The 19287-nt window shown below is 52.2% G+C and overlaps 2 protein-coding genes across 3 annotated transcripts; one reads left to right on the forward strand and one right to left on the reverse strand.

Annotated features, from left to right (window-relative positions):
- The first annotated feature begins 958 nt into the window (after positions 1 to 958).
- CCNC (cyclin C) lies at positions 959 to 14778 on the forward strand. Of its 2 annotated transcripts, XM_054174124.1 has the most exons (12): positions 959 to 1087; positions 1802 to 1908; positions 5851 to 5935; positions 6184 to 6253; positions 7744 to 7795; positions 8073 to 8128; positions 9743 to 9778; positions 10597 to 10688; positions 11354 to 11421; positions 11704 to 11783; positions 13575 to 13693; positions 14417 to 14778. In XM_054174124.1, the coding sequence occupies exons 1-12, from the start codon at positions 1056 to 1058 to the stop codon at positions 14469 to 14471; spliced, it is 852 nt and encodes a 283-aa protein (XP_054030099.1). In that variant the 5' UTR covers positions 959 to 1055; the 3' UTR covers positions 14472 to 14778. The 2 variants fall into 2 exon arrangements, with proteins under 2 accessions (XP_054030099.1, XP_054030100.1); XM_054174125.1 differs by lacking the exons at positions 959 to 1087; positions 5851 to 5935 and having other exon boundaries at positions 1806 to 1908; positions 14417 to 14777.
- A 1608-nt stretch (positions 14779 to 16386) lies between these two features.
- Positions 16387 to 18877, reverse strand: TSTD3 (thiosulfate sulfurtransferase like domain containing 3). Its single transcript, XM_054174126.1, has 4 exons — positions 18794 to 18877; positions 18316 to 18471; positions 17632 to 17791; positions 16387 to 16888 (listed from the first exon to the last, which is right to left on the reverse strand). Exons 1-4 carry the CDS (start codon positions 18870 to 18872, stop codon positions 16825 to 16827), a joined length of 459 nt encoding a protein of 152 aa, XP_054030101.1. The 5' UTR covers positions 18873 to 18877; the 3' UTR covers positions 16387 to 16824.
- Positions 18878 to 19287: the final 410 nt, after the last annotated feature.

Genomic DNA, 19287 nt, shown 5'->3' on the forward strand with positions numbered 1-19287 from the left:
GCTCTGTGTGGGCTGGAAGGAGACAGAATCAGTCATGAAGGTTGGAAATGATCTTTTAAATCATCAAGTCACCAAGCAAGTCACCAACCATCAATCCAACTCCCCCATGGCCACTAAGCCACATCCAACAGTGCCATGGGCACAGGTTTCTGGAACACCTCCAGGGATGGGGACTCCACCACCTCCCTGGGCAGCCTGTGCCCATCCCTGACCACTCTGGCAGCAAAGACATTTTCCCTTCTATCCAACCTAAGCCTCCCCTGGTGCACCTCCAGGCCATTTCCTCTCATCCTATCACTTGCTACAAGGAAGAACTTGGTGAAGATCCAACGTCACAGCTTGCCCCTCACAACTCCAGTGCCACAAGCAGGGGTTTCAATGCTTCCTACAGTGCCACACTGACCTTCTCAACACAGAGTGGCTGAGCACAGGTCCCTGCAGCTCTGGCCCACGTCACAGGAACCATTGCTGCAGGAATGCCTAAGAGCCAGCAAGAGGTAAACCGTTTCAGTTCTTCCCCAGCAGCCTGGTTTGCCTCCCCAGCACCCCAGGGCTCCTTGCAGTGGGTTCAGCACAGTTGCTGGGGTTTGACAGTTGCATTTCTTCGGCAAAGAGAACGTGCTGAGCGCTTTTCTCTGCTCCTTCGGGATGTGGCTCTGCGAGCACAGCATCCTGTGGCGCTCAGGGCGAGCCGGAGCTCAGGAATCACCTTGCAGGGCAGCTGTGCCTAGGGCTGGCTTCGCCGTGTGCTGCAGGGAGCAGTGCCGCGGAAGGCCCCGCACACAGTCCCCACTCTGAACGCATCACGTTACTCCTCGGCAGTTGTATTTCTGCGGCACAGCGAATCGGGGGAGGGCTGCCGAGCGCGGGGCCGGGCGGAACCCCCGCGCCGGGGAACGGTTGGGAGCGCGGCGTGTGGCCAGCCGGCGGCGGTCGGGGACGGACCCGCGGCCGCCTGCTTCCTGCTGCCGGCGCGGGGGCGGCGGCGCTGGCGCGGCGGGGCCGGGGCATCGCGGGCCCGGGCGCCTCCTCCCCTTTGCTCTCCTCTGCTCCCCATGGCCGGCAACTTCTGGCAGAGCTCGCACTAGTGGGTGCCGCGGCCGCGGGGCTGGGCAGGGGCCGCAGGGGCTGCGGCCGCCGCGCTTTGCCCATTCATTGCCGGGGCGGCGGGGCCGGGCCGCGGGGCACAGCGCCGGCGGGGGCGAGGGCAGCGCCGCGGCCTTGGGCTGCGTCTCCCAGCGACGGCAGAGCGGGTGGTGAGGCCTGCTGGCCGCGGAGCCCTGGCGGCAGCCGGGCCGGAGTGCGGCGGCAAGCGGGGTGCCCCGGCTGCCGCCGCCGCGCCGGCCGGCCTGGCTGCGCTGGGACTTGCCCGCTGCTGGGGCTCCCCGCGAGAAGAGCCGCGGCCTGGGGCTCCTGCCCGCGCTGCTCGGGACTCCAGCCATCGAGTGCAGTGTGATCTGCTGATCCCCAGCCGTGTGATCTGTTGATCCCAGCGGCAGGGCTGCCCGGGCTGAGCTGCCTTAAACTACCTGGCACTGAGCCTGCTGAGGTTCAACGTGGTGCCCATGATGTCCTAAATCTAGCTTAACCAATGCTGTACAGCCAGGTTAGTTTACTGCCGGTAAAGGCCAAGCTTGGCCCCTGCTGGGTAGGTGTCCAGCCTTGGAAAGCCCGGTGAACATCTGCTGGGTGTCTGTGGTTTGGGTAATGGTTGCTGTCTCCCATCTGTAGTCTCCTGGTACAGGAGATGTTGACCTTAGCGTTGACAAGGAGTCACTGAAGCCATTCTCCCTTCCTCTAGCTTGCAATGGATTTTGGATAAGCAGGACCTGCTGAAGGAGCGCCAGAAAGACTTGAAATTTCTGACTGAAGAAGAGTATTGGAAGCTGCAGATATTTTTTACTAATGGTAACCCTGTTTTATTCTCATTCCTGCTGTGAAACCTCTGCAGCATCTGCAGGCTGTGAATGCAAGTGTGAGTGCTTAGGCAGTGCCATGGGGGCACCACCTGGACTTTACAGCCTGGTTTAAGGTTTGGAATAGCTTTGTTGGGTTTGGGTTGCGTGAGCACATTTTTAGGGGAAGCTGCAGGCAAAGGAGCTGCCTGTTGAGCTGTGGTGGGGAAAAGCAGAGGCTTTTGCTTATTTTAAAGAGCTTTTTAATCAGAGGCACAAAAGGAGAAGCAAGCATTTATCTGCTTTAGTATGCTGAGCTGGCATATTGGAGGCTCAGTGCCAAGCATTAACACTCAGCCTGGGCTTTTGGTGGGCTCCTGGGCTGTGGCAAGTGTCCTCTCTGTGGTCCTGTTAAACAGCAAAAGCCTGGAAACAACTTCTTGGTGTTCAGTTACCTCCTCTGAAACCTGCACCACAGCCTGTGTCCTGCCTGGGACTGATCTGCAGCACCCAGAGGCTCTCAGGCTGTCTACAAGCTGCTGAGAGCTGTTGGCTCCCAAAGTTTGTTCTGCCAAAGAGCTGGGAGAACCTGAGACTTCCTTGATCCTGCAGAGCATTTAACTCTGTGAGTGGCTGCACTGCAGCACAGGCTGAAGGTGAGCCAGTGTGTGCCCAGGTGGCCAAGGAGGCCACCAGCAGCCTGGCCTGGAGCAGCAGTGGTGTGGGCAGCAGGAGCAGGGCAGAGATTGTTCCCCTGTACTCAGCACTGGTGAGGCTACAGCTTGAGTGCTGGGTTTAGTTTTGAGCTCCTCACTCCAAGAAGGATGTTGAGGGGCTGGAGCAGGTCTGGAGAACAGGGCTGGTGAAGAGCAGCTGAGGGACCTGGGGTTGTTTAGTCTGGAGAAGAGGAGGCTGAGAGGAGACCTTATTCTATACAGCTCCCTGAGAGGAGGTTGCAGTGAGGTGGGGCTTGGTTTCTTCTCCTTAGTATCAGGTGTCAAGGTGAGAGGAAATGGCCTTGAGTTGCCCCAGGGGAGGGTTAGGTTGGAGATTAGAAGAAACTTCTTCCCTGAAAGGGTTCCCCAAGCCTGGCACAGGCTGCCCAGGGAGGTGGCTGAAGCCCCATCCCTGGAGGTGTTTTGGAGAGGCAGAGCTGTGGTGCTGAGGGCCAAGGCTTAGCCCCAGCCTTGGCAGAGTTAGGGAATGGTTGGAGTGGATGCTCTGAAAGGGCTTTGCCCACCCAAACCACTTGATGAGAAAATCTCCCTAAGCAAAGGATGTTGCTGAGTGATTTGTTTGCAGACAGCTCTTTGTTTTTCACAGCAGTCCCTTCAAGTACTGGTTTTTGGTTTTGGTCATCTGGCCAGACCTGGAGAAGTGAAGTGACTTTCCCAAGGCCACTGGAAGACCCTTAGGTCAGTGCTGGAATGGAACCAGTGAGAGATACTTAGCCCAGCTTCTCTCTTAGCTTAGCTGTTTCATAATCCTGGTGTCTTCTGCAGACCTGGTGGCTCTGGTGCATCTCTGGTGCTGCTTAGGTGCACCAGGAGATCAAGCCAGCAGGGATTTACCTGTTCAGTCAGCTCCTGAAATTCCTTGAGGTTAGACCAAGGTGTGGTAGCAAAACAAAACAGAGAGACCAGGGTGCTGGTATTGCTGGCCCTGTGTTCCTGTGCTCCTTTTCACTGCTGTTGGTTGGAACTGTGAAATGTGCCCTTGAGTTGAGTTCTATCAGCACCTGCCTCTGCGCCCTGCTCCTTCTCTGCTTTCCCTCCTGCATTGCCTGGGTATGAGTCTCAGCCACAGCTTGGCACATTCAGCCCAGGGGATGATTATTGCTCCCTGAAGCAGCCAAAACACTGCCTGGAGAGAGAGAGTTTGCTGCTGCCTCCTCTTTGGAAGGCAAGGGCAGCGGCTAAGCAAGTGATGGTGTGGCCAGCAGCAGCTGCTCAGCATGTTAATCATGAAGAGAAGGAAAAAGATCATCTCCCAGACTAGCAGGGAGAAGGACAGTGATGTTGCTTTCTGGTTTGATTGAAAAGTGCCTGAGCTGAGTTCCCTGGCTGGTTTAGGGCAGCCTGTGCCCAGGCTACTCGCATTGGAACTGATTGTTAGTCAATAAAGCCCAAAGTGAAACAGCTCCTTTTGTGCACATAAAGGAACAAAGAATGCAAGAGGTTGTTTTAAAACACTGCACACATGAACTGCCAGTGTTGGACCTTTTCCCAAGCTTCCATTTCATTAAGTCTCTCCAGGCTCCTGTCCATTTTTTGCCCTAACCCACACTTGATTTCTCTCTGACAGCAGATGGCCTAACAGCTCCTGGAAGTCCCAGGGGAGTCAGAAACATATTTGGAGAATTCTGTTCAGTTTAGTGTCTGAATTTTTCTGCTGCCCCAGTAGCAGGACAGCTTCATAGCCTCACAGGCAAATCAAAGGGAAAATCCTTTCAAGCCTCCCAGGATTGCTGGGAAATATTGTTGTGTTTGCCCAGATACTGCATGCCAGGCTTCACCTTCCTGCCTTGGCCTGCTCTCCCTGGCAAAGTGCCCTCAAGTTGGCATCCTTCTCCTCAGGAAGAGTGATGTGACATGGGCAGGGACAGATGAGAGGTGGCAAGTAAGAGGAAAATCAGGGGGGGAAGGTTTGCCAGTTGTCAGTGCTGCTGAGTGTGGTTTTCTCCTCCCCTCTATGTTCAGCCCCTGCCTAGCCAAGTGTCCTGGGCATTTGAGTGGCTTTGGATGCTGTTCATTCTAGCTGGGGCACCTGGCTGTTCCCAGGGGATGTGCATTTGGGTGGGTAGGTAGAGACCTAAGAACTCAGCAATGCCTGCTAACAGAACCCTTTGCTTCCCCCCCAGTGGCTGCTGCCTCCATCTTGCTGTCCAGCTTTTCAACATGCATTTAAGCACATTTCACATGATTTTGGATATTTCTGGGGAGGGAGGGGGAAAAAGAAAGAGATTGTTAACACAGGCCAGCCTTGCTCAGAATGAAGGCCATGAAGAACTATGGGAACAACAACAAGTACCAACCTTCTGCTTCCCTGTGCCACTCTCTCTATCCAGCCTCTGCTCTTAATCCCAGCTTCATGCATCTGATTTCCCTGGCACCTTTCCTTCCCTGGGAGGCCAAACAAGAGCTACCTGCACAGATGACACCAGGGCTGTTTCTTGGCCAACTGGCAGAGGACCACGGTGATGGAGCAGCTGACTGCATCCTCTGGTCTCCCACCCCCTCTCCCTAGACTAAATATGTCATCTTTTTAACACCTGCTGCCTCTGCCAATTTCAGTGACCATGTCTGTGTTGGCAGCTTTAGTTGTTTGAAACACACATCCAGTCTGTGTGGCACTGAGCAGCCAGGGGCTTGTGTTTGCATTGGGCTGCCTCTGAACTGCAAGACCCAAGCTGTCCCCTGCTGAGGTTTGTGTTATCATGGAATGGGTTGGGTTGGGAGGGACCTCCAAAGCTCATCCAGTCCAACCCCTTGCAGTCAGCAGGGACATCCTGCACTAGAGCAGCCTGCTCACAGCCTTGTTGAGCCTGACTTTGAATATCTCTGGGGATGAGGCCTCAGCTCCCTCCCTGGGCAACCTGTTGCAGTGTTCCAGCAGCCTCCTGGTGCAGAACTTGTTCCTCACATCCAGTCTAAAATCTGTAATTATCTAATGATCATCTTCTTTAAGGTGATGCTCACTTTGTGCTACACAATGAAGCCAAGTTACCTTTGCCTTCCTGAAGGTATCCAGAAGCTTCAGGATGCCTCTTCCCTGCAGGTCTGTAGGCTTGCAGCAAGATGTCTCAGCAGCACCGAGGGGGAAGCCTGTGCTGCTGCTCCTGAGAATCCCCAGCCCTAGTCCTGTCTTGAGGTCCATTGCTATTTGGTATCAAATGGTTGTAAGAACTCAACTCAAAGCTTTTGTTGATGGTTTTGTTTTTGTTTTCTTTTCTAAGTCATCCAGGCTTTAGGTGAACATCTTAAATTAAGACAACAAGTTATTGCCACTGCCACAGTCTACTTCAAGAGATTCTATGCCAGGTAGGACTGTTTACTCTGATGGTAGAAGAATAAACCATTTGCCAGGCACATTCTTTTTGGTAGCCCTGTTAAAATGCTGTATTTAAACCAGTGCCACTTTTTGTTGTCTGGAGGGTGTTTGAAAGCTTTCCTGCTAATGAAGTTGACTTAAGCTTTGCTTTCTCTCCAAAGGCAGAGTGGTGCTCTTGCTAGATGAATCGTTGTACCTGTGTGAAACAACCTGTTATCATTTTGTTGTAACATTGCAGATATTCCCTAAAAAGTATAGATCCAGTATTAATGGCTCCTACCTGTGTGTTTTTGGCATCCAAAGTAGAGGTATGAAGCATTACAATTTTTTCCTGTCAAATGATGTGATGTATGAGAGAGAGAGGGAGAGAGAGAAAACTTGGAGGCCTTTAACATTCCTTTGTCATTCTGCAGGCTTTGGGGGTTGAAATCTTCTCTCTTTGGCAGAGATTTCTGTAGCCTTTAGGAAGAGGAGAGGGAGAAGGCCCTCAAACACATTATTTGGTGTTTGAGCTTTCAGTTTTGTCTCAGTTAGTAAGCCTGGAGGGCCTCTGCAAATTGGAATTGGCTGTTTCCCTGTGCTGCCCATCCACCTCAGCCTGGGCAGGGGCTCCTTGCTGCTCTGGTTCTTCCTTATTTATGTTTCCTCAGACTCTAAAACAGGACTTGAAATTGCCTTTCTCCCAATTCCCCCTCCCCCTTTCATGTAGTGAGGCATGCTCAGAGTTTCCCACACTTCCATAACTTGAATGTTAGGTATGTTGTAGCTGATGACACTGAGAAGCTGTCATTAGGACCTGACTCATTAGCTGCCTTCCAATAGCTGAAGGGATCCTGCAGGAAGGCTGCACAGAGACTTTTCCTGTCTAGAGACAGGACAAGGGAATGGTTTGAAGCTGAGGCAGAGCAGGGTTAGACTGGAGCTGAGGAAGTTGTTCTTCAGCAGGAGGGTGGTGAGACTCTGGCACAGGCTGCCCAGGGAGGCTGTGGCTGCCTCCTCCTTGGGGGTGTTTAAGGCCAGGTTGGAAAGAAACCCTACCTGGCCAATTTGTGGTCAGCATGGGTGGGTTGTACAGGAGGAGCTCACACACCTAGTGGGTGGGAGAAGCTGTCCTGCTACACCAGTGTCTGCTGTGATGCTGCTGTCTGTGCAGATGCTGAGCTACCTGTCAGTGCTTGGAAGAGGTGAGGGAAAGGAGAAAGACAGAGGACTGGAGAGTATGTTAGTTATCAGCCTGTTAATGAAGCCTTGAAGCAAGTGGACAGGTAGAGATGTAGAGAGGAGTGCCTTGTGTTTTAGAGCAAGCACTGTGCAGCCTGCCTTATGCTGAAGCTCCTGCACCTTCACAGGGCAGCTACAGCATTCATGGCTCAGCTGTGCACTCCTCTGAAAGAGCACCAAACAGACCTGGCAGCTGGCTGACTGGCTCAGCAGAGCACGTTCATGGCAACAGAGCTGGGAAGGGTTATGGAAGCCAGCAAGTGGGTTCAGGAACAACAGCCTCCTGTTTTACCTGTGCAGAGTTAGCCAGCTGAGATTTTGTGACTTCAGGACCTTTCCTAAATGCTTACTGTTCCTCACAACTCAACAAACTCATCAGGGGCAAGACTCTACCTGAGAGTTTATCCTGCTCACCTTTAGGAAGAAAAATGGCAAAGAAGGAGAGAAAAGGGTGGGAGGGGGTAAGAAATCCTGCATGAAGCAGCTCAGTGTAGGAAGAAGCTGTCACTTGACTTTGCTGACAGTGAGGATGTTGTGTTCCCGGTGGCTCACCTCACTTCCCATTCTTTCCCCTCAGGAATTTGGTGTGGTTTCAAACACAAGATTGATTTCTGCTGCTACTTCTGTATGTAAGTGTTGGTGATTTTCCTTATCCCATAAAGCAATGAGCAGCCCTGGATACCAGCCTGGGCTGGGGGATGCTGAGGCTGAGAGCAGCCCTGCAGAAAAGGGCCTGGGGGTGCTGGTGGGGGAGAAGCTGGGCAGGAGCCAACAGTGTGAGCTTCCAGCCCTGAGATGTCCTCTGCATGTCATGGAGGTGGGGACCAAATGAGTTAATGCAGAAAGGGAAAGAACTAAAAGCATGAATCCCTTCCCCTTTAGCATGTTGGTTTCTCTTTCTTGCAGTGAAAACTAGGTTCTCATATGCCTTCCCCAAGGAGTTCCCCTATAGGATGAACCATGTGAGTACCTGTCTGGAGTGCACCTGGATCAAAGACATTCATGAGTTGTGAGCAGGAATCCTGCCCTTTGAATTCTAACCAAGGAATATCTTCATATCTCACCACCAGCCAGCAGTGCTCTCATGCAGCCCAGCAGGCAGCTGGGTGCTGGCCTGCACCAAGAGCAGTGTGGGCAGCAGGGCAGGAGAGGGGATGCTGCCCCTTGGCTCTGCTGAGACCACATCTCCAATCCTGCCTCCAGCTCTGTGTCCCCAGCATGAGAAGGACACAGAGCTGCTGGAGAGAGTCCAGAGGAGGCCACAAAGATGATCCAAGGGCTGGAGAACCTCTGCTATGAGCACAGGCTGAGGGAGCTGGGGGTGTTCACTTTGGAGAAGAGAAGACTCCAGGGGGACCTCAGAGCTGCCTGCCAGTACCTGAAGGGATCCTGCAGGAAGGCTGCAGAGAGACTTCCTGAGGGAGACTAGGGACAGGCCAAGGGGGAATGGTTGAAGCTGAAGCAGAGGAGGGTTAGACTGGAGCTGAGGAAGAAGTTCTTCAGTACCAGGGTGGTGAGACTCTGGCACAGGCTGCCCAGGGAGGCTGTGGCTGCCTTCCCCCTGGGGGTGTTCATGGCCAGGTTGGATGAGGCCTTGAGCAGCTGAGTCTGGTTGAGAGCTGTCCCTGCCCATGGAGGAGGTTGGAGCAGATGAGCTGTGAGGTCCCTTCCAACCTGGGCCACTCTAGGACTCTGATATTCCTGTGTGAAGTTGCTCATAGTTAGTTTTGGACTGGGAGAGTTGTTTTAAGAAGTACTAAGTGTGAGTTAATGAGGGCTGACAGGGCTGCTGCAGAGAGCAGAGCCCTGGCTGGCTGAGCTAGGGATTTTTATACAGCATGGTGATGAAAGAGATTGATTTAGCTTTTCTGGACTGCTCTTGTTTACAAAGCCATTGCTCCAGGGAAGGTAGAGAGCCCTTGCACCTGGGATGCTTCCAAGCTGCACACTGGAACAGTTGGCTCACAGGGAGCAGTTGTCTTGCCTGTACCATGTAATGGCTTTTGCAAAAGAACTTGATTTGTTACTTAAAATTCAGTGGCTTGCAAGCCACAGTGCTGAGGGCTTTGGCAGCTCTTTGAAAAGCAGTTTTGACCAATTCTGTGGTGTTCTCAGGGGGAACCAGGTCTGCTTTTTAGGTATTGCAGTCAGTAGTACACCAGTGGGATTTGGGCTGCTTCCTTTAAAACCCCAAATGTAATCCATCCCCTCTCCTCCCAAGGGTTTACAAAGTATTTAAGGAGAAGAAGTCTTCATTCTGTCAAACCCTGAATCACATCCTAGGGAAAATGCAGAGTCCTAGAATGGGTTGGGTTGGAAGGGACCTCCAAAGCTCATCCAGTCCAGCCCCCTGCACTCAGCAGGGACATCCTCCACTAGAGCAGCCTGCTCACAGCCTTGTCCAGCCTGACGTGGAACAGCTGCAGGGATGGGGCCTCAACTGCCTCCCTGGGCAGCCTGTTGCAGCGTTGCAGCACTGCTGAGGTGTGCTGTGCATTCATGGTGTGAAGCTGGCTGCTTGATAATGATTTCTGCTGTCTGAAATGTGGTTTAACTGGGATTTTACTTCTTTGCAGATACTAGAATGTGAATTCTATCTCTTAGAGCTAATGGTAGGTGGGGTTTTTGGTGCTTTGGTTTTTCCTGTCACCTCAGTTCACTTTGTCCTGATGATGGATTTTGTGCTATGAAGTATGCATTATGCTGTCTCTGGGTGGTTGTTTTGTTGCCAGTCTCAGAGCAGTGTCCCTGCAGGGCTCCCCTTGACATTCTTAGCAGAATGCCATCATTGCTGTGCTGTCACCTGGGCTGAGGGAGGCTGTGCTCTCCTCCTTGCACTGAGCTTCTCAGGAGGGCAGGTTGCAGGAGTGGTGTGGGCGGGAGGGGTGTGCTGGGATGCAGAGCCATGTTCTCAGAGAGAGCCCTTGGGAAGGGGAAAGCACAGGGTCTGCAGAACTGCTTCTGTTTCTGAGAGGAAGGGAACTAAGTCTTGATGCAGAGACTAGGATGTGCCTTGCCCCCCTGCCTTTGCCTTGCCCCCCTGCCTGGTTGCCTTTCTTGTTTCCTTGCTTTCCAAGCCAGTGCCAATTCCTTTGGCCTGCTGTCCATGGATGGTATTTACTGACAGGCTGTTCCCTGGCAGAGCTTTGTGTTTCCCAGTGGGAATTACGGGTTTGTAAGCAAATGAGGTTTCACTGTGCTGCAGATGTGGCTTTCCCTGTCTCTTAGGGGAAGGCCAGTGGCAGGCTGGCAACCATGCAATGTGATGGTATTCTAGAGAGAGCACTGCCCTCATTAGAGCAGGATTAGGTGTCAGAATGCTGCTTAAAAAGCCCTCAGCAATTGATTTGTAAGCCAAATGTTTCTAACAGGAACTGACAAGACATTCTGCACTGTAACCTGACTTGAATCCTGTTGCCATTCTCCCCAGGACTGCTGTTTGATAGTCTATCATCCCTACAGACCTTTGCTCCAGTACGTGCAAGATATGGGCCAAGAAGACATGCTGCTACCTCTGGCATGGTAATGGAGAGCTTGCTGGGCTGCAGGGCCTCCTCTCCCTGCTCAGCAGGCCTCAGGGGGGCTAAGCAAAGCAGGCTGAGCCAGGTCTGTGTGCAGAGGCTGCCCCAGTGAACCTCTGCAGGTGCATGCTCCTGACTTAGCTCCTTCTGCCTTCAGCCCTGCACTGGCTGGACTTTGCAGGGGTCTGATGGTGATGTTTAGACTAGCTCTAGCAGGACAGATCTTGCCAGGAGCGAGTGGTGCCCATGAGCAGGGCTCAGCTCCTTCTGCCTGTGCTGGCTTTCTGCTGTGCCTTGTCACAGGAGGCAGCAGCAGTACACAGGGGGTTGCTGCTGTGTTAGCACAACTCCCATTCCTGGACTGATTCTGAAGTCCAGAAAGCAGCAAAACCACTGCTGCTGTGCTTGGCCTGGCTTCTTTGTGAGGCAGGGGGAACTGTTTTATAGCATACATCAACACCCCCTGCAGAGAGACAAGAGAAGCCTCTTCCAAAGAGACTTCTCCTGTGACTACAAGGGGAAAAAAGAGAGGCTTTAAGAGATTAGTGGGGCAGAGATCTCTGCTGTCTCTGCTGCTGCCATGGGGGAAACTGACAGAATATTGCTAACCCTGCAGCAGTTCTGCAGGTGAACTGGCTGGCACTCACAGGCTCTTTCTTTGCACAGGAGGATAGTGAATGACACATACAGGACTGATCTTTGTCTGCTGTACCCTCCTTTCATGATAGCTCTAGGTAAGTGACACCAGCAGTGTCTCCTGTCACATCTAAGTGGGTGTGTTGTGCTGCTGTCCCATCACCAGGCATTGCTTGGAGTGGCCTCAGAAGGTGCTTCAGTCTGTGTTCCATGCAGTGCTGACCAGCACAGCCTGGCAGCTTGGAACTTCTTGCAGAAAACCCAGCTCTTTAATCCCCAGTTTTCTCTGCTGGGCTGTGCAGTGTCTATAAAGCCCAGACTGTTTCTGACTGTACAGCAGTGGATCTTTGTTCAGCACCTGTGTCACCTCCTCTTTGCAGCTTGCCTACACGTGGCCTGTGTTGTCCAGCAGAAGGATGCGAGGCAGTGGTTTGCTGAGCTGTCTGTTGACATGGAAAAGGTACTTTGTGTTTGCTTGCCACCACCTCCTACAGACTGACCACCAGTGAGGTCATGGCTCTACAGCTCCTGTCCTCCATGGCTGTGCTACTCATTCAGTGGTCATGCTGGTACCTGAAGGGGGCCTACAGGAAAGCTGGGGAGGGGACTGTCTACAAGGGCATGCAGCACTAGGACAAGGGGCAGTGGTATGAAACTAGAGCAGGGTAGATTTAGGATGGACATTAGGAGGAAGTTCTTCACTATGAAGGTGGTGAGATACTGGAAGAGGTTGCCCAGGGAGGTGATGGAGGCCCCATGCCTGGAGACAGTCAAGGTCAGGCTTGATGGGGCTCTGAGCAACCTGATCTAGTTGGGGATGTCCCTGCTGACTGCAGGGGGTTGGCCTAGATGAGCTCTAGAGGTCCCTTCCAGCCCAGTGCACTCCATGATCATGTCAAGCACTGCTGAAGTCTGGGAGCTCTCTTGGGGCAGCAGACTGTCAGGTTGGTGGGGGCAGCACCCTGCTATGGAAGTGCCAGGAAGCCAAGCTGGTACTCATACTCCTGACCACACTCACTCACTCTGCACATCATTTTCTCTCTGGAAGCTGAGTGTCTGGAATACAACAGCATATCATGGATGAGACTTGCCACTGCCCTCTGTGCTGCCCTTCAGCCCACTGATGATATCCTGGCACTGCATTTGTGTTCCAGGATTCATCTTCAGATTCCAGCACAGTGTGGATGCTGTGCTGTGTCAGGAGCTCTGAGTGATGCTGTCATGCATGTAAATGATCATAAATTGGCAGCAGGGGAGAACCAACCTATATTTGACAGCTAAGGTCACCATGAGCTTGGTACTGAACATGTCTGAACGTTTCCAAGGCTTGGTTCTTGTGCCAGTGATTTACTCTAAGCTTGACTTATCTTTTTACATTGACACTATGGACCTCTTAGCCAACTACAGCTTTGGTTTCAGGGATATATATTGTGCCAGCACTTGAAACTCAGGTATGGAAAAAGGAGAAAGCAGCCTACTTTTGTTAATTTAGAGGCTGCTAAAACATATTCTGAACCAGACATCAACTGCTTTTTATACAGAACATAGCATTGCAATAGAAATTTGAGAGGAAATGAAAGTAGTGGAGGTGCAGTAGGTGGAGAGTGTCCAAACTGGTAGTGAATGCTGACTCTTCCAGAAGTGGAATATGAGTCACTGAGCTCAGCAGAAGGAACGAGGGTGTCCCTGCCCATGGCAGGGGGGAGTTGGAACTAGATGGTCTTGAAGGGCCCTTCCAACCCAACCTGTTCTCTGAATCATTAAAGTTCAGCAACTCTTACTGTAGCTATATAGGAGTATGTAAGATAATAATATCATGTGCTAAGAAGTATTTAGACACCCCTTGGCTCTTTCTTTGAATGAAAGAATTCAGGCAGATGTGTTATGCTTTTAGGCCTTTTTGTCCCTTCACTGTGGCTCTGATGTGTGTAGAACATGATCCTCAGTTGCTGTACTGGCAATCAGTGATCAGGCTGCAGTCCTGCTGTCAGCTGTCTGTGCCTTCCCAGTTACAATAAATAAATAGAAAGCTACTTAGCTTGCAGGGGTTGGATGGGAGGGACAATATTCTGTTCAGGCTTTCATCCCCAATGAAATTAAAAGCATCTCATTGTAGAAATGGTTGATTGTGAGACAGCTCTTTGAGAACGTGGCAGTCGTGCTGCGTGTTGGATTAATGACACAGGTCAAGCGGTGGTGGCAAAGAGGAAAGCTCTGCTCTGTCTGACCTTAGGCCTCTCTTTCTCAACAGATTTTAGAAATAATCAGGGTGATTCTGAAGCTGTATGAGCAGTGGAAGAACTTTGATGAGAGGAAGGAGATGGCTACTATTCTCAGTAAAATGCCTAAACCAAAACCACCTCCAAACAGGTACGGTACCCAACACGCCTTCAGCGTGGCGACGGCGGGCCGCTGGCTTCACAGGGAGAAGTGGGACTGGAGGTGCAGCCTGGCTTCCAGTGCAGCCCTTCCTGTCACAGGAGCTAGTGAGAAGCAGAGCAGTGTCCTGTGCAGAGCCTTCATGTGATCAGTGCAGCTTAGGGAACTGCAGCGCGAGGCGGCGCGGCCAAGCCAGACCGGCTGGAACTGGGCCTGCTGCACGTCCTGGTTAATTACTGTGATTAACCATCACTGCTGGCAGCCTGCACAGCACAGCCCTCTGCACAGCCCCATGGCATCTGAGCCTTGGAAAGCTTGACTTCAGCAGGGGATTCAGCAGGCAGCTGCCTGGGTGTGTGCTCAGATTGTTAGTCAGGTGAATCGGAGTCATTTGTGCATGCTGAGAGCATTTCCAGGGGGCTGAGCAGAACATCTGAACCTGTTTGGGTACGCGCTGAAGCCTTTGCCTTCGGAAGGTTTTTCCTCTAACCTATTTGTTCTGTGTGTTGAACTCTCCTCCTTCAGAAAGCTTTTCCTCCAACTATTTATTTGTTGGAGTCTTTTCCTTCAGAAGGGTTTTCCTTTAACCTCTTTCTGTATTGGTTGAAGTCGTTTCCTCCTTTCAGACACGGTCATTTGGCATGCAGCTAGCCCAAACTGTGCTGTAGTTGCTTCTTTTCTGACCTGTTCTTGCTTCTTCTCTCCTGCCAACAGTGAAGGAGAACAGGGTCCAAATGGTAGCCAGAACTCTAGCTACAGCCAATCTTAAGACATTCCAAAGAACTTCTTTATGGACCACTTTGCCTCCAGACCCCCTGGGCTCCTCGCTGTGTTCAGGACACGGACAGAAGGCTTTCAATGACACCTTGGACAAAGAACCTGAAGAAGCAGCAGCTTGTTTGTCTCAAGCCTTTGGAAAGCTTGTTCTCCAAACCTGCATCATTTTCTCTGAGGCTGGAGCAAATGTGCTAAGATTTGTAATTTTTTTTTCAGTGTAAGGAATCCAACCTCAAACCAAGCTGCAGAAAATGAACTCTGTCCACTCAAACCCCCAACCCACCCTCCCCCAAGAAAAAGCTCATTTTTGGTTTGAGAAAATTGGCACTTGCCATGGAACTCTTTTTAAAGCAACAGTAAGCTGAGGCCTGAGTGTTAACTAGTAACAACTGTGTTGTCTTCATGATGTTTGTGACTGGAGGGAAGTGGTGCCCTGTGTGTGAAGTTTCTTGAGTTTGTTTGGTTTTTAAAGGCAGAGTCTGTAACAAGTAACACAGCAGCCCTTCAGAAGCAAAGCCTGGGAGAGCCTGCAGCGCTGGTACAGCTTGCATGAAAGCTGCAGGGAAGACATCCACTTCCTTTTCCTGGGTTAGGAAAACACTGCTTTAGACACTAGCTGGACTTGGGTGGCTTTGCCATGAAGCAGAGCAGCCCAGCTTGGCAGTGCAGTGTGCATAGGGAGGCTGCAGGTTCCTTCAACATTTCAAGTGTTAGAACTACCAAACCCCCAACATCTTTTGGGTTCCCCCCAAGTAAATGCACTGTATGGTACAGCTGGAATTTCACTCAATTAAAGCCTGGCTCTGATGGCTTGCAAAGAATGCCCACTGCTGGCCTGCCCTCAGTGCTGCTGTGGATTTGTGTGGTTCATTAGGGAGTTTTTGTTTAAGAGGATCAAGCTTCGTGCTGGCTCATTTCCATTGTGATGTTTAGGAGCAACTCTAGACTAACTGACCTGGGATTCCTTAACTATGTGCTGGAGAAAGTAAGATTCCTTCAGAGAGGAGGCCATATCCCATGTTCCTTCCTCAGGCAGACCTCCCACTGAAGAAGCCAGGGATTGGCCTCCATTGATTTTTCTTGATTTTCAAATGACTTTGTAATTAATTTCTGCACAATCTCCATGCCAGCTTGCCCAGGTGTAAAACCTGAATGGTAAAATAAGCTGCAAGCAACCTTGTTCTTCTCCCTTTCACAGAGAAATTCTTGCTGTGTGATGCATCTTGGTTCAAAGAATCCCCCCTGGGTTTGCCAAATGTCTGTGTAGTTGGCTGGTCAGTGAAATGCAGCTGAGGTGTGTTTGGGTCGAGCCCCTTAGGCTACAAACATTTCACTTCAGGTTGTTTTGCTAAAACCAAACACTCTGGTGAGTCAAAATACAAACAGTTTGGTCTTTGCTACTTTTGTTGCCGTTTGATCCATATCTTTTATAGACACTTGATTGATGAAGTGGAATTGGGCTGTTTTCCTTCTGTTTCTTGAAGTCTAAAATGTGCTATTTGTAACGTGGACTTGGGGAGTAGAAATAAATCAATGCAACTTGAGCAGGGTGTGTTCCTGAACAGGAAAGGTACTTCAGCTCTACAGGGACTGCCTCACTCACCCCACACCATCTGCTGACAAAGCTCAAGCTCCTGTTTTCAAACAAGCGATTTCCCACTAGGAATGAGGAGTTCTGGATGGAGTAATTGGAAGTTTTATTGCTGCTCTCCAGACTTCACCCCTAAATTACCTATGTGACCTAAGCTAAAATACCAGGTGGTTCTATTTTCACTTCTTACATCTGTGCTTAGGGCACAGGATTAGAATTCATAGGTCCACAGAAGCGGTTGGGTTGCAAGGGACCTTCAAGATCATCTTGTTCCAATTCCCTGTCCTGGACAGGGACACTTCCCCCAAGCCTGGGTTGCTCAAGGCCTTATCCAGTCTGGCCTTGAACATCTCCAGGGAGAAGGCAGCCACAACCTCCCTTAAGAATAACTGAAGTTTAATTACTCTAAACAGAATACCCACCAGAGTTGTTTTGGGAAGGGTAATTTTATCTGCCCTGTGGTTTAAACACCCAGAAACTACAGCATACAAATATTTCAGTGCACAGAGTAAGTACTTAGGTTCTTTTCACGTGATTTAGGCTGTGTTTTCTGGTGAGAGTAGAGGTGGATCAAATGTCACCTCCTGTTCATGTCACAGTCTTCAGCTGTATTTTACACCAAGCAGTTAGGTGTCCACTTACACAAGGAGACAGGAGTGGGCTGTATTCCAGAGGTGGAATGCAGGCAGAGTGGATGCTGAAGCCTATGAACTCTCCTGAAGCCTTGATGGCGCAAAGCTTGGGGCACTCCTCTTCATTTTGTCTCTGGAGGTTCATGTTTTACCCAGTCTTCAAAGCCACCAGCATACTGCTGAGCTCTGAAAACAGGCAGAAGATACAGTTAAGAAAGACTCTTCTTAGAAAAGGTATCTAAGAGCACAGAGCAAAAAATCCAAAGAAATAAAACCTACAGAAACTTTGCCAGCAAATACTCTTTGGTGAGCTAGACTGGCATGGATCTAGGCTAGTGGGAGGTGTCCCTCCCCATGGCAGGGGAGTTGCAACTAGATGATCTTGAAGGTCCCTTCCAACCCAAACCATTCCATGAGTCTGAATCCTTGTACTCCAGTGCTGCTTCCATGCAGTGTGGTTTGTCACAATGCTAGAGGTAACATAAGCAGCAGCAGCTGGATCCATGAACCAGACTGCCACTTCTTTGTTGCTTCACAAAAGGGAGATGTACACACTATGTCTAGCCCTTCAGATGTCATCCAATAAATGCAGCACACTGAGCTTTAGTTGCTTGCAAACCTACATACTCTCCAGCTCTTGACACAAGCCTGCATAAACCCTAACCCTGGAAAACAAAACCTTGCCATGCAAACCAGCACTGGCTCCTTCAGTGAGGCTGCAGGAGCAGGTAATAATGGAGGGTAGTCTGCACTTGCCAAACCAACCTGTTTATGAGACAAGAATGCAGTTCCAGAGTTTGGATTAGAATGAGCAGTGCAGACATGGGCAAACAACCAGAGTGCTAAACTCTATCTGCAATCCTCAAGCCCTCAAGCCAGCGAGGGACCTTCTGGCACAGGTGTGACAGTTCTGCCAACAGCACCCATACCTGCTGAACCCCAAGGATGTGGCAACACCAAGTGCTTGTTTACTTCTTGTTCCTGCCAAACAGGAGAAAACCACAGGGTCTGACTTGGATGGCATCTTTTGGTTGTACTGCTCCTTGAAGTCCGTTGGGTCCATTTGCAGAGCTTCCACTAATTCACCCACTAGGAAATGCAGACAAAAAGGTCTCAGTAGTTGTCCATGCACAGACAGGATCACACTGCAGGGCTTCCAGATCCCCTGGAGGAAAAGTTTAGCCCCACAACATATAGCTGCTGTCTAGCACGGCACTGCCACTTAGCACAGCACTACCACTTGCCCACAGGCTTGCCCATCAAGGTCAAGAGGAGGCTGAGAGGAGACCTTCCTCTCCACAGCTCCCTGAAAGGAGGCTGGAGTGAGGCGGGGGCTGGAAGAGTGGAAATGGCCTCAAGTAGCACCAGGGGAGGTTTAGGCTGGACATTAAAGGAAACCTCTTCACTGAAAGGGGTCTCCAAGCCTGGCACAGGCTGCCCGGGGAGGGGGCTGAATGGAGAGGCAGAGCTGTGGTGCTGAGGGCCATGGCTTAGCCCCGGCCTTGGCGGAATTAGATAATGGTTGAACCGGATGCCCTGAAAGGTCTTTCCCAACTGCAACGGTTCTCGGCTGAGGCAAAGGGGCGCAGCCAGCAGCTCCCCGCACCACTTACGCGGAATGTTGATGGACGCCGGGATCCTTCCGTACCTCTCGACTTCCCACCGCTCCCGCACGTCTATGTGCAGCACCTCGGTCTTCTTCAAGTCTTTCAGCTGTTGGTAGGAAAGGCCTGGAGCCCCTCCGGCGCAGAGGCTGCGGCTGGCGGCACCTGACAGAGAGGCGCAGCCCCTGAGCACAGCGCCGGGCCCGCTCCCCCGGCTGCCCCCGTCACCCTCTGCGCTCCCCGCGGCCTCCGGCTGCCGGCCCTCGCCCCGCCGCCCGCTCTCCTCCCGCCTCACCGGGCGCCGGCAGCCCTGGCCCCGCCGCCCGCTCTCCTCCCGCCTCACCGGGCGCCGGCAGCCCTGGCCCCGCCGCCCGCTCTCCTCCCGCCTCACCGGGCGCCGGCAGCCCTCGCCCCGCCGCCCGCTCTCCTCCCGCCTCACCGGGCGCCGGCAGCCCTGGCCCCGCCGCCCCCTCTCCTCCCGCCTCACCGGGTGCCGCCGCCCGCCCCCGGGCGCCGCCGGCCGCTCGCAGCGCCCGCGCCGCCCGCCACCAGCCCCGCGAGCCCATCCTCAGCCCGCCCCCAAGATGGCGCCGGCCCGCGCCGCCTTCTCCTCAGAGGCGGGGCGCGGGCTCGGGCGCGGGCTCGGGCGCGGGCCCGCTGAGGGCGTGAGGGAAGCGCCGCCGGGGCGGGAGGAAAGCGCCGCCGGGGCAGGGGGGAAGCGCCGCCGGGGCAGGGGGAAAGCGCCGCAGGGTAGCCAGGTTCGCACAAAAATTCTATTTATTTTAGAATCACAGAATCATAGATTGTCAGGGTTGGAAGGGACCTCAAGGCTCATCCAGTTCCAACCCCCCTGCCATGGACAGGGACACCTCACACTAGGTCAGGTTGCTCAGAGCCACATCCAGCCTGGCCTCAAAGCCTCCCTCTGGTCGCTGACAGTTGATGCTGTGACACCAGTAAAATACCCGCACGCTCGCAGCT

Source organism: Dryobates pubescens, chromosome 28 (genome assembly GCF_014839835.1).
Source record: "Dryobates pubescens isolate bDryPub1 chromosome 28, bDryPub1.pri, whole genome shotgun sequence".
NCBI lineage: Eukaryota > Metazoa > Chordata > Aves > Piciformes > Picidae > Dryobates > Dryobates pubescens.

Bases quoted from the DNA above. Each gene is read 5' to 3' on its own strand.
- CCNC (XM_054174124.1), top strand. From the start codon at position 1,056: ATGGCCGGCAACTTCTGGCAGAGCTCGCACTA. The intron at 1,909-5,850 runs GTAACCCTGTTT...TTCTTTTCTAAG, and splicing joins GCAGATATTTTTTACTAATG to TCATCCAGGCTTTAGGTGAA. The intron at 6,254-7,743 runs GTATGAAGCATT...CTTTCCCCTCAG, and splicing joins TTTTGGCATCCAAAGTAGAG to GAATTTGGTGTGGTTTCAAA.
- TSTD3 (XM_054174126.1), bottom strand. From the start codon at position 18,872: ATGGGCTCGCGGGGCTGGTGGCGGGCGGCGCGGGCGCTGCGAGCGGCC. The intron at 17,792-18,315 runs GTAAGTGGTGCG...TGCATTTCCTAG, and splicing joins GGCGTCCATCAACATTCCGC to TGGGTGAATTAGTGGAAGCT. The intron at 16,889-17,631 runs GTATGGGTGCTG...GCCTGTTTTCAG, and splicing joins ACATCCTTGGGGTTCAGCAG to AGCTCAGCAGTATGCTGGTG.